At 35.8% G+C, this 12,835-nt stretch overlaps 1 protein-coding gene across 1 annotated transcript in view; it reads right to left on the reverse strand.

Annotated features, from left to right (window-relative positions):
• Positions 1–12,835, reverse strand: part of ABTB3 (ankyrin repeat and BTB domain containing 3) — a 235,063-nt gene that overhangs the window by 2,437 nt on the left and 219,791 nt on the right. The window contains exon 17 of the mRNA XM_081330650.1: positions 11,806–12,380. Within this exon, the coding sequence (XP_081186776.1) occupies positions 12,171–12,380 (210 nt within the window). The 3' untranslated portion in view covers positions 11,806–12,170. The remainder of the gene's footprint in view (positions 1–11,805; positions 12,381–12,835) is intronic.

Below are 12,835 nucleotides of genomic sequence, written 5' to 3' on the forward strand. Positions count from 1 at the left end.
AAAGGGTCTAATTTTGCAGAATGGTAGGTATGTAAATCTGTTACAGCAAAGATGATAAATTTATGGTTCGTTAGAAATTGTGGTGAACAAGATTTCAACTTACCACAGCATGTCTCATACTAATATATATTGTGGTGTGAACAGATGTATAAAGTGGTTTCTAGCTTAAACTGGTATTTAGTGTAGAGTATTCTGCAAGCTCAGCCAATTACGACACCACAAATCAAGGCTTTAAAAATGGCTGTGCCTGTTTTCCTGCTTCTCTTTCTTACTTTTTCCTTATTCCTTGTGCTTTGCCATCTTTCTTATGTCTCCTTTAGTGACTTCTCATAAAAGAGTTCTGACTCATCAGAATGTGTTCCAATTACCTTGATTCATTGGGTTAGTTTATGCTTTGTTACAACTATAATTTAATCATGATATCAGGATTGACATGACACACTAAACTGAAGTTATACCAGTCACAAGACCATATAAAATGTCTTTGTAGACCCAATGAAAATGAAAAGATTTCCTGTCTTTTGTCAAACTGTAAAGTCAATAGCTAATAAATATAGGATTTTGCCATCTGATCACACAAGACAAGTTTATCCATAAAAACATATTTTAATTCTAACAATTAAAGATCATGTACCATTGTTGCTCACAACAGTAATATACAATTCACACAAAACATGGCTGATCTGACAAGAATGTTTTGCAGGCTGACTATATATACCGGTATGTGTGTGTATAGACAGATAATATGGTTAGAGATAGATATCTTTCTTAAGGAATTTAATATACCAGAAGTCATGCAAATAATTTTAGAGCAGTAAACACAACAGGAGCAATCACTTGTTGACACTACCAAAATCATTCAAATACATAAACAGTCATTTGATAAATATATACATACACTGTATTTTTGTTATTCTTTTTGTGGTCCCTTCTAAATATATTAAAGCATTGCTCCCGCCCTGCCAGGTCCTTATTAAAGACAAATCCAAAAATAGGATTTGGAGTATTTTCTACCAATACTGACCACCAGTATAAATTCTTGAGATATCTAACCTTAAATCCCTATATTTGAGGCACTTAACCATTGGTTGAGAATTGGGACAGGAAAAGCCAACACAAGTATTCACCTCCGAACAAATATTAATTCTGTTCTATAATTCTGGATTATTTCAAGTCAGAAGTTGTCTTCGTCACATAAAATCTTCCCTTGGCCTGACTGCATTCATATTTTAACCAAAAAAATTATGAGTTTTAATCTGTATTACAGGAAATTCCAACATTGCAGAGGAGCATGAGATACATTCTAGGGGGCACACTCAGTTCTTGTGCAGTGTTTCACCTCTATAAGCACCCGGCTGCTCTGTAGCTTTTGAGTTCTCTTGGAATCCTTTCCAAAGGATAAGAATTCAGAGTAAACCATCAGGTCCTGTGCAGTAAAGAAACTGATTAGAAAAGGCTTTCATTACTACAAAAGTTGAAAGCCACCAACTGAGAAGCATAACCTCAAGAATCTGGATTTCCTTCAGTAGTGCACAGCACCAACAATCAATTGAGCAGGATAGAGAATGCATATTAATACAAGCATTTTTTTAAAAAATATCAAGATGCAACATATTTTACTTCTTTTATTACCCTGGTGTGTTCCTAACAAATTTTTGTTCTATCTTTTATTGCAAAATCAATATATGTAAGATCTATACAGCAATTAAGCCATCATGCTGAAACTTGAAGCTGACAAAAATTAACACTTTGAGTACAGCTATAAAAGCTTAACTCTTTTGTGCCACAAGACCATTGACATAAAACAGCCAACTACTGACCTAGATATCAATGCAATCCTTGGCAACAAACCCCATAGTTACAACTAATACATTTTTTTTACATAAGAGATTGCATTGACAGAACAACAGGTGTCACTAAAACTACTCATTTGATGTTAACTAAAATGAAAGGAAACAAAAGTATTTGTTGTAGAAGGAAATGGATTTTCATGCTACTCTGCTACAAATAAGATTTGAAAGAAAGAAGTTTATATAATTCTTACATATCACTTTAAAAATTCAGTGAAGAGGTGGATCACATTCTATTATATGCCTTATCAGTGATACAATTTAGAATTTATTTTCTCTTTCATTTTCACTCACAAGTTGCATGTACTTTACATTGTTAGCTGGTCTGAATTCACTAAAAATCATTCAGGAAAAAATACCAACCTATTCTGAATCAAGCACTATGTATATGGAGATTCACAGTCACCCAGGTTGTGACTGTCCCAAAGGTGCTCTGTTCACAAGGCAACTGGACTTTTCTTGTTTTCTTTGAAACTTCTTCAAAGAAAAAGTCCAGTTGCCTTGTAAAAAAAGCACCTTGGGGACAATCAAGCACTATATTTCTTTTAAAATCCATTATTTTAAAATTCATTCCCCTCCTACATCTCTCTAATCTTCCACAATTACCATTGCCCCTGTTTCTCTTTTAATAAGTGGAATGTTGATTTCTCTAAGTCAATATTTCTCAACCTCAACAACTTTAAGATTTGTGGACTTAAATTTTCCAATTCTGATTGGGATATTCTGGGCATTAAAGTCTGGACATCTTAAAGTAGTTGTGGTTGAGAAACACTGCTCTAAGCTGTTAAAACATGCCTAAATCTGCACTTTTACCCGTCCCCCAAAAAACAATGAATAGGCTGAATGCATTAAGCTGCAGGTTCTCTTAAAAGTTCTAGCAGCTTAAAACACAGTTCCAGAATTAAGAAATAGAGCCCTATTCAATCTGTAATATTTATTGAGCTTCAAACCTCATTACTAACACCATGGATTTTTTTAATAAGTCTATTTATAGACAGAAAATGAATACAAATTCAGAGCTTTGTGTCACCATGATTTGCTGGATTGACTTGGCAACTCAAGTTTTAACCTCTGCTCATGTTTTTTCTCCAGACCATGATTAACGCAATCTTATTTTGCTATTTCCATACCATAGTTCATAACAGAAGAAAAGTGCATAAAAATGAGAATCAGGGCGATGAATTGTTCTGGGCTATTCTGCCAAAGCAAAGGACATATTTTGCTATCTATTGCTGGTGAAGAAAAATTGTCTGGTATTATATAGCCTTAATCAATCAGTTTAAATAAAGACTATATATACTATAACAATATTTCTAAACCATCTTTTGATCATATAAATTTAGGGCAGGAGTGAATAAATTATTTTCAAATACAGGGAGTGCAGAATTATTAGGCAAGTTGTATTTTTGAGGATTAATTTTATTATTGAACAACAACCATGTTCTCAATGAACCCAAAAAACTCATTAATATCAAAGCTGAATATTTTTGGAAGTAGTTTTTAGTTTGTTTTTAGTTATAGCTATTTTAGGGGGATATCTGTGTGTGCAGGTGACTATTACTGTGCATAATTATTAGGCACCTTAACAAAAAACAAATATATACCCATTTCAATTATTTATTTTTACCAGTGAAACCAATATAACATCTCAACATTCACAAATATACATTTCTGACATTCAAAAACATAACAAAAACAAATCAGTGACCAATATAGCCACCTTTCTTTGCAAGGACACTCAAAAGCCTGCCATCCATGGATTCTGTCAGTGTTTTGATCTGTTCACCATCAACATTGCGTGCAGCAGCAACCACAGCCTCCCAGACACTGTTCAGAGAGGTGTACTGTTTTCCCTCCTTGTAAATCTCACATTTGATGATGGACCACAGGTTCTCAATGGGGTTCAGATCAGGTGAACAAGGAGGCCATGTCATTAGATTTCCTTCTTTTATACCCTTTCTTGCCAGCCACGCTGTGGAGTACTTGGACGCGTGTGATGGAGCATTGTCCTGCATGAAAATCATGTTTTTCTTGAAGGATGCAGACTTCTTCCTGTACCACTGCTTGAAGAAGGTGTCTTCCAGAAACTGGCAGTAGGACTGGGAGTTGAGCTTGACTCCATCCTCAACCCGAAAAGGCCCCACAAGCTCATCTTTGATGATACCAGCCCAAACCAGTACTCCACCTCCACCTTGCTGGCGTCTGAGTCGGACTGGAGCTCTCTGCCCTTTACCAATCCAGCCACGGGCCCATCCATCTGGCCCATCAAGACTCACTCTCATTTCATCAGTCCATAAAACCTTAGAAAAATCAGTCTTGAGATATTTCTTGGCCCAGTCTTGACGTTTCAGCTTGTGTGTCTTGTTCAGTGGTGGTCGTCTTTCAGCCTTTCTTACCTTGGCCATGTCTCTGAGTATTGCACACCTTGTGCTTTTGGGCACTCCAGTGATGTTGCAGCTCTGAAATATGGCCAAACTGGTGGCAAGTGGCATCTTGGCAGCTGCACGCTTGACTTTTCTCAGTTCATGGGCAGTTATTTTGCGCCTTGGTTTCTCCACACGCTTCTTGCGACCCTGTTGACTATTTTGAATGAAACGCTTGATTGTTCGATGATCACGCTTCAGAAGCTTTGCAATTTTAAGAGTGCTGCATCCCTCTGCAAGATATCTCACTATTTTTGACTTTTCTGAGCCTGTCAAGTCCTTCTTTTGACCCATTTTGCCAAAGGAAAGGAAGTTGCCTAATAATTATGCACACCTGATACAGGGTGTTGATGTCATTAGACCACACCCCTTCTCATTACAGAGATGCACATCACCTAATATGCTTAATTGGTAGTAGGCTTTCGAGCCTATACAGCTTGGAGTAAGACAACATGCATAAAGAGGATGATGTGGTCAAAATACTCATTTGCCTAATAATTCTGCACTCCCTGTAGTTTTTGTTGTGTTTTCTAGAGTGCAAAGGGTATGTGATACAAGATTTCAGCATTGGAAGTAGTGAGGAGAATCTGACACATTTAGAGTTGAGGGAATTTAATTGAAATGCATTAAATTGAGGTTTAGCATGCCTATATTATTCTTTTTGGTGAAAAAAATATAGAAATCCCCCTTCAAATTTTCATAACTGCTGGAATATAATTTTATTGGTTTGGCACCATATTAATGGCCAACTGTCTAGTTTAGAACAAGGGCAATGAGACAGATGAAATATTTGCAGGATGAAAGGATAGGGGGTTTTTCCCCCCAGAAAAGAGCGAAGTATCTCTGACAAGTATCTCTGAGAGCATAATCTTGTAAATAAGTCAAATATACTTTCCAGCTCCTATTCTATTTGCTTAGTTATTTGTCTGTTGGTATTGTAAGCAGATTTATCTTGGAAATACACTGTAGCAGTTTTAGGAGAGTCTGCCCAATCACTCAAAGCATCAGAGTAATGCTGTAGATCCTAAATCATGTTATATATGCTTATTCATAAGGAGTCTGGATAAACATCTGCTAGATCTCAGAGGAATATAATCCTAATTTTACTGGTTTGTTGTTACAATGAGCTATTTTAAAAGTTGCACGATCGAATTTTAAAATTGGGTTTTAAAAAATATATTTTTAAAAAATATATTAAAACACTATTTTAAAAGTGTTCACATTTTAGAAAAAGAAACATTCCACATTTGCTTTCAGCTTTTAACTTTAGATCATTCATTAGAATTATGTATTCCTTTTGCAGGATATTGCATGACTCATGAGTTTATTGAATACTGGATGAGCCAACCCACTTTTATATCTTTAACATCCCAGTCTGCCTGCAAAGCAGGATAACATGCTTCCTAGTTTAAAGGAGGAAGCATTTTAGACTCAGCTGAGAAATCACTGTATTTAATGTTTCCCTTCTTCACAGATAACAATTTTTTTAAAAAAAGAGAAAGGCCATCATCTACCGCTTGGCCTCTATCACAACATTTGAGTTTTATATGACTGCCTTATATTAATTGCATTAGCACATTATATTAAACTGTAATCTAATGTTGATTATATCAATTCAGCCAATGGTGTAGTCAAAAAAATCTTAAAGAAACAATATTTTAATGAGACGTGTACAGCAAATTGGTAAAACAACAAACTACCGGTCCATCTATTTGGCACTCTCTATTTTAAACCTCCCCAACCTGTTGCCTCCCAATGTTGAACCTGCTTCCATTAACCCCAGTCAGCATGGCCTGGACAATACAGGAATTAGAGGGCAACATAAAGCAAGTAGTTCTCCAAAGTCTTAGGCAACTCTTTTTAACTTAGCCTCAGGAGACATTGGCAACTTCAAAGAAGAGAGCCAAGATGGCCTGCTTGACTATTCAGAATGCAAGGGTGATAGTGCATTTAACTGAACCACATCTGCTTAAGAAGGATCTCTAGGTCCTTGCTTTTTTATAGACATTCTTCAATGTCAAACCTTATTCCTTTATTTTTGCTCTAAATTTTATGGTTTGAGTTGACATTTGAATCCTAGATTGATGCAGACCACTTTTGCTTATCTGCCCTATTTTTCCAAATTTGCAGATATTCTAGTCTCTAATGGCTATGGCTGAGCTCTCTGGACCTTGGGCTCAGGATATCTGAACTATTGGCTTCAACCTCTAATGCCACCCTAGCAAGATCTCACCTTCCCTTTACTTTTCCCGATCATTTGACAATTCTAACTGCCTTCTTAATTGCTTTAATTGTAACTGGTTGAAAAAACTTAAGAAAAAAACCTTACAAAACTTGCTGTGACATTGTTCAAACTAGGATAGGACAGAAACATTGGTGAAAGTAGCCCTTTTGTTTGAAGGTCAGTGAAGTTATAATGACATTCTAGAGAGATATGCTGGGTTGTTTTTTTTTAATCCAACCAAATATAATGCTATCAGCCTGGTGCTATTTCTGCACTACTGACACGTTCGGTTTTTCTATTAATGTGAAAATAAGCAAAGACAAAAATATTTTTCTCTGCATTTTACTCTCATCCAAAAGTAAATGTGGCTTTCTAAAGGCAATCACAAAGTGCTTCTATTACAAAAAATAGAGCATTGCATAACTGTTTTCATCTTTTCCTCCATAATAGATTTTGCTGATAACAGAGGATGGATGTCTTGGTGGAAAACTTTGAGGCACCTTAATAAAGGATGACATCATCAGAATCCTGTACACAGTTCAACGAGTAAGACAAGAAAATTACAGTTTTTCTGTTCCTGTCATGAATATAATTTCCATGAACTTTCAAGGGGGAGAGGGAATAACATTTCTGATATGTGTTCAGAGTTTATATTCTGGAATTACATTCCAGAAGACAGGTATCACAACAGAAAAAGCACACTTCCTGGTTCTGGATAAATGACACTGTTTAATTAAAGGAACCCAAAGTGTGGATCTTCTCTTCATCTCATTGGCCAGAGGCTAAATTACATCAACACATCAGTAATTTGGGGGATATTGGGTTACAATTATTGTTTGTTTCTTGTGGCAATTCTTTAATATGGTTGACTTGTGCACACTTATAAGATTGGTCCCAAATGCATTAAGTATCACAATTTTAATGTGAGAAGGTTGTCCAGGAGAATGCAATGCACCATTATTGATAGTGACAAAAATAGCAGGATATGTAATGCTCAATTTCATTTTGCCATAGCAATTTGCAATCAAAAATGCATTTATTTCTGATTGGCCTCATTATTACTGAGCTAAGCAGAGAAAATCCCATCTAGGTCATACAAATTCCAGGATCCTACTGCTCTCTGAGTTTGGTTGTTTTCTTCTAGACAGTTCATTATTCAATTAGATAACATTATCAATGCACTCTGTGCTTTGCAGGAAAGCAACCTACAACTAAGAAGAAATTTCCTGACAGAACAATTGGAATGGCTTGCCTTCAGAAGTTGGAGTGCTCCATCACTGGAGGCTTTTAAGCAAAGACTGGACAGCAACTTGTCTGAAATTGAAATTCAGCAGAGGGTTGGATTAGAAGACTCCAGGGTCCCTTCCAATCTGTTATTCTGTTATTCTGATCTATGTATTGTACATATAGTACATAGAATTGTAGAAGTCTCATATGATAGTTTAATATTTTAGATTGCAATGTATTGGAGAAAATCTCAGCTTATTCAAAAAGTATCCAAGTATCTATGGAAGAGATCTTTAGGATATTTCCTGAGCTATTGCTATAGTATATTTTTGGATCTTTAAGACTAGACTGTGTGTAACTTCAGAGAACAGAGACAGAAAAAAGTAGAAGCAAGATCAGTTCAGTCAGCAGATTTGAGGTATCATTATATTTCCAACTGTTTATTCTATTTTTACTGCCAGGAAAAGGGAGAGCTTTGGATAACACAGACCTTTACCAAATTACTTCACTCTCAAAACTGTATTTTGAATGTAGCCAAAACTGTATTTTGAACACAGCCACACTGAGGTTTGAATATTCTACAGCATCATACTAAAGTGTGAGACAGGAAATAGATAGGATCTTTAGTGCAGTATGACAGCTATGGCTGGAATTTGGTCTTATTTTGATTACTTTATTCTAGTCAGTTCTTTAACGGTAATGAATCTTTGAAACGTGTCATTTCCAGTCATCTCTATTCTAACTCAGCAAAAAAGGTATCTGAGAAATGTATATGTATGTGTATACAAAATATGTGTGCGCATAACTAAATGTGTATATAGTCTGTAATGGCTGGCTAATGTCAGCTTGTTAAGAAAAGAAATCATATCTCACCGTTACACATCACTTTTATTGTGAAGAAATGTCATGGGTCTTTTAAACTGCAGACATTGGTGCATTGAAAAACCTGAATGCTGAATTTTAAAGTCTATTTATTTTGATGTGGCAGAATTGTAAGTCTTTGGAGACCTGTAGCCATACCAAACAGGAGTTGCATAAAATATGAAACATCCACTTCATTGTCTATCAAAAGGCAGCTCATTGAAAATAGATAAAATTAATTTAATTACATGCGGATTAAATACTAAACCAATACTATCTTCATTTTAAATCCTTCAATCAGTTTGTAACTTCAATAAAAGGTAAGTATACTTTCAATTTCAAAGAAATGTAAATATGTAAAATAGAAATTTGACACTGAAACATGACATCAGTTTTGGAACAGTAACCAAAATAGTTGTTGTTATTAATTTGCATTGAAAAAGAAAGAAAAATAAACACCTTCTTTCTCTCTCCCTGTAGATAACCAGGAGTCCCAGAACCTAAGAACTTAAGTAAAAAGACAGTTGCACAACATGGAAAAGCCACAGCAGTATACTTGGACAAACCCTCAGCGAATTGTAGCTAGGCAATTTTAATTTGCATTGTCTTGCAGCATGCTCTTCCTGTCGGAAAAGGATGAAAGAATGTAATTGCTGCTATCCATGGCCGAGTAGCCCAGAAAGGATCTCACTTGGCCCTCCTTAAACATGGTGGTGCTTTTGAAAGCCTCCAAGGCCTGGGTCAATAAGAGGGGAGAGGCCATTGGCAGCCACACTGAAAAAGTAGAGAAGTACAGGTAGTCCTCAACTTATGACCACAATTGATCCCACAATTTCTACTGCTTTTTTAATGAGTTTTGCCCCATTTTATTACCTTACTTGCCACAGCTGTTAAGTGAATTACTGCAGCTGTTAAGTAACAATACAGTTGTTAAATGACTCTGGCTGCCCCATTGACTTTGTCAGAAGTTCGTAAAAATAATCACATCACCCTGGAACACTGAAGCCATCCTAAATATGAGACAGTTACCAAGCATCTGAATTTTGCTCATGAGACCATGGGGATGCTATAACGGTGGTAAGTGTGAAAAACGGTCATAAGTCACTTTTCCAGTGCTGTTGTAACTTTGAGCAGTCACTAAATGAATCGTTGTAAGTTGAGGACTACCTGTAGCTTTCTTCCATTATATGAGAATTCAAAGATTTGTGCAACAGTCTCTGTATTTCTGGATTTTAAAACTTCTTATCAAGAGGATCCATCTATAAGCTTTTCTTCTTCCCTGCCCCACTTCCTTTGGTATTTATAGGCCAGTACCGCTAAGATGGAAATATGTCTTAACTGTTTTCACAAATGCCATTTATCATTCCTTTTTCCTTTCAAAACAGAACAAGCCCTCAGGGTTGAACAGGACATGCACACAGTTTAAAAACCATTTGTTTTGTTTCTTATATTCAGAAATGTTAATCACAATAACTATTTAGATTAAATTAGATTCTCGTTACAAGATTAGTTCTAAATCTGACTTCACAAAATAAATGGTGGGGTTCTTATAACGTGCTATGCCCAAACAAACCATATTGTGGTTCATTGTGTTGGCCTGGTTCTACCATGTTGCGAGAATTGGCCTTAAAATGCATCCTTAGTTTGAAATAATAATAATAATAAATTATACACTTTTAGTGCTGTATGATCCTACATCCTGAACCACTGTTTGGCAACTTGGCAATTAATGAATACGAGGCTTTCAGATTGATGTTACAACAGCCCATCTGCTATCTTACTTACTTTCTTTTTACAACAGCCATAAGGGAAAGATTTCAACGAGGCAGCCACAAGAGTGGTCAGCTTCTTACCTCTTTAGCACTGCAACATTCAGAGAAAGGAAGAGGCTAATTACAGAACACATAGCAGAGTTGGGCAAGACTGTTCAGTCCCCGAACTGTGCCTCTGGAACATTAAGGTAGTTTAGGCACTTTTGAAAGTGCTGTTGCTTACAATGGTTTATGTAGCAACTAAGGAGGATTGTCCAGAGCTTTCTTTTCTTACGTTCTATTACAAAAATTGGATTCCTGTATATATATATATATATATTTTAAAAAATCTTTAAACGAGAAGTAGCACCTTTATAAAAGAATATAATTGTTCTTTTGCGCCATCATCATCACGAATATTTCAAAGCTTATGAACCAGCCACAATTCATTTTTATCAAAGGAAAGTTAGCATGATAAAAGATTCTGATGGAATCTAGTGCACCTGCAGTCCACAAAATAACAACTGATCCAATCAACATTGTCGAGTTTGTGTGGCACTTATTAAGTTGTCTTAAAAATATTTGTCACTGAATAATCCAAGGCCTGGTACAGGCCTCTATAAGCATATAGTTGACTCGTTCTGAATTTATGGCAAGAAATCACTCTATAGCATATATTTAATATATAATTAAAATAAATCATCTTGATCATAACCTCTTCCTAGTAACAAAATACCATCTTTTCCCTTAATAAAGACCCAGGATTGACCTTTCATACATAATTAGAAATCTTCATCTTTAAATCTCTGCTCTGTGGGAACTGTATGCATCTAGAAAATAAATCCTGAAATATAACTTCACAAATGGAATTGACAGTGAACTAACATTGCATTGTCATTTTGCTTGGAAAAATTAAGCACAAACATAACATTTCACGAGTACCATTACCATGCAAAATGCATGTTGAATTTCATTGCTGTTTTAAGTCCCAAACCACAACTAGCATGCAGATTTTCCCCCTACCCCAAATATTAAATTCTTGGTAATTGCACCTCTTTGGTGTAATCAGAACATTTGGGCAAGATTATATCAGTTTTAAAGAAAGCCGATGAACCGATCCATTTTCATATATATGTTTACACTGCATGTTTCACCATTAAAAACAAGAATAACCAAACGTAACATATTACATTCAATTTTAAATATATGTTTTGGGGAAAACAATTTAGAGCCATCCCATGTATTTAGGAACCATTTTTTAAAAATCCCACCACTAACAAATTGTGAAAATATGTTTTCACATTTTTAACAGTCTTATCATTTTTTTTTTCTAATATGCAAGTAATCCAGTCCTATATTTCTTAAATGTGTAATACAATGGATTTTGAAAGTGGGAATTATTACAGGACTTAGCTTTTCCTCCCAAACAAGCAAATAACAAACAGAACAGAACATTGTATAATAAAAACCTGATGTGTTGGTTTTGTCAAAGAATTGTTCCATGGCATCCTTGTTCTTTCAGGGCTTCTGCTCTTATCAGCACTTAGCCCATCTTCTGCTGGCATTAGCTACACAACAGCACTTCTGCATCCAGAATGTGAATAACAGTTATTCACAGGACACCAACGCACCCTTGTAGTTCCAAAAATGCCCAGGAGTCACTTGTACCACAACATCTTGCCCAAAAGAAGATTCAAGTAAGTGGCAGCACCTTTGGCCCATAACCGCAATGTAATATTCCAGTAGGAAAAGAATTATATATTTGCTTAAGATAATACAACAGCAACATTTCACGTGCAGCGTCTCTGATGAAACTTCAAAAACTTCCAGAACTTTATACAATGGAGCCTTTCGAGGATGATAAATGAATCGACTGGATCCGTGTTGCCAACGTCCTCTGTAAATCTTGTAGAACATTTTGGCCAGGTGAATCTCCATTTTTGTCATACAGCAACTGTTTGAAAGCTTCATTTTCAATTAAGACCATCATATTTTTTAGAAAGTAACCCTCACAAAAAGAAGCTAGTTCTGTGACTCCAAGAAACTGAAGATGGATAATGAAGGGTAGGAAGAGAAAAAGAAACACAAATAAATATACAAACTGTAACTGCTCACTGAAGCTAATTCTTCAGCTCACTGTGTTTTAGGCTTATTCAACAGTATCCAATATATCTCTTGGCAAACTAAGGTACAACTTCATGGGTATTACAGTCTATGTGACAAAAGTCTCACTTAGAACAAACAACATTGAATTTAATCTGACCTCCTGATACTAATTTACCAGAAAAAAAACTATTTTATCTTTCCTTCTGGAATATTAAATACTTCTGGCAAGGGAAAAATTAGGGTTTTTTGCCAATGCAATTTCTCACTGTAATGGCACGGGAAGATGCAACAAAGCAGAGGCAAAAATTAGGCCAGGATTGCAACAATTAGACCTTAACACCTGTCCAAGGATATTTTCTACTGAGGCTGGGCATGGATATTTGCACCAATGAA

The sequence above is a fragment of the Vipera berus genome (assembly GCF_964194415.1).
Source record: "Vipera berus genome assembly, chromosome: 6".
Lineage (NCBI taxonomy): Eukaryota > Metazoa > Chordata > Lepidosauria > Squamata > Viperidae > Vipera > Vipera berus.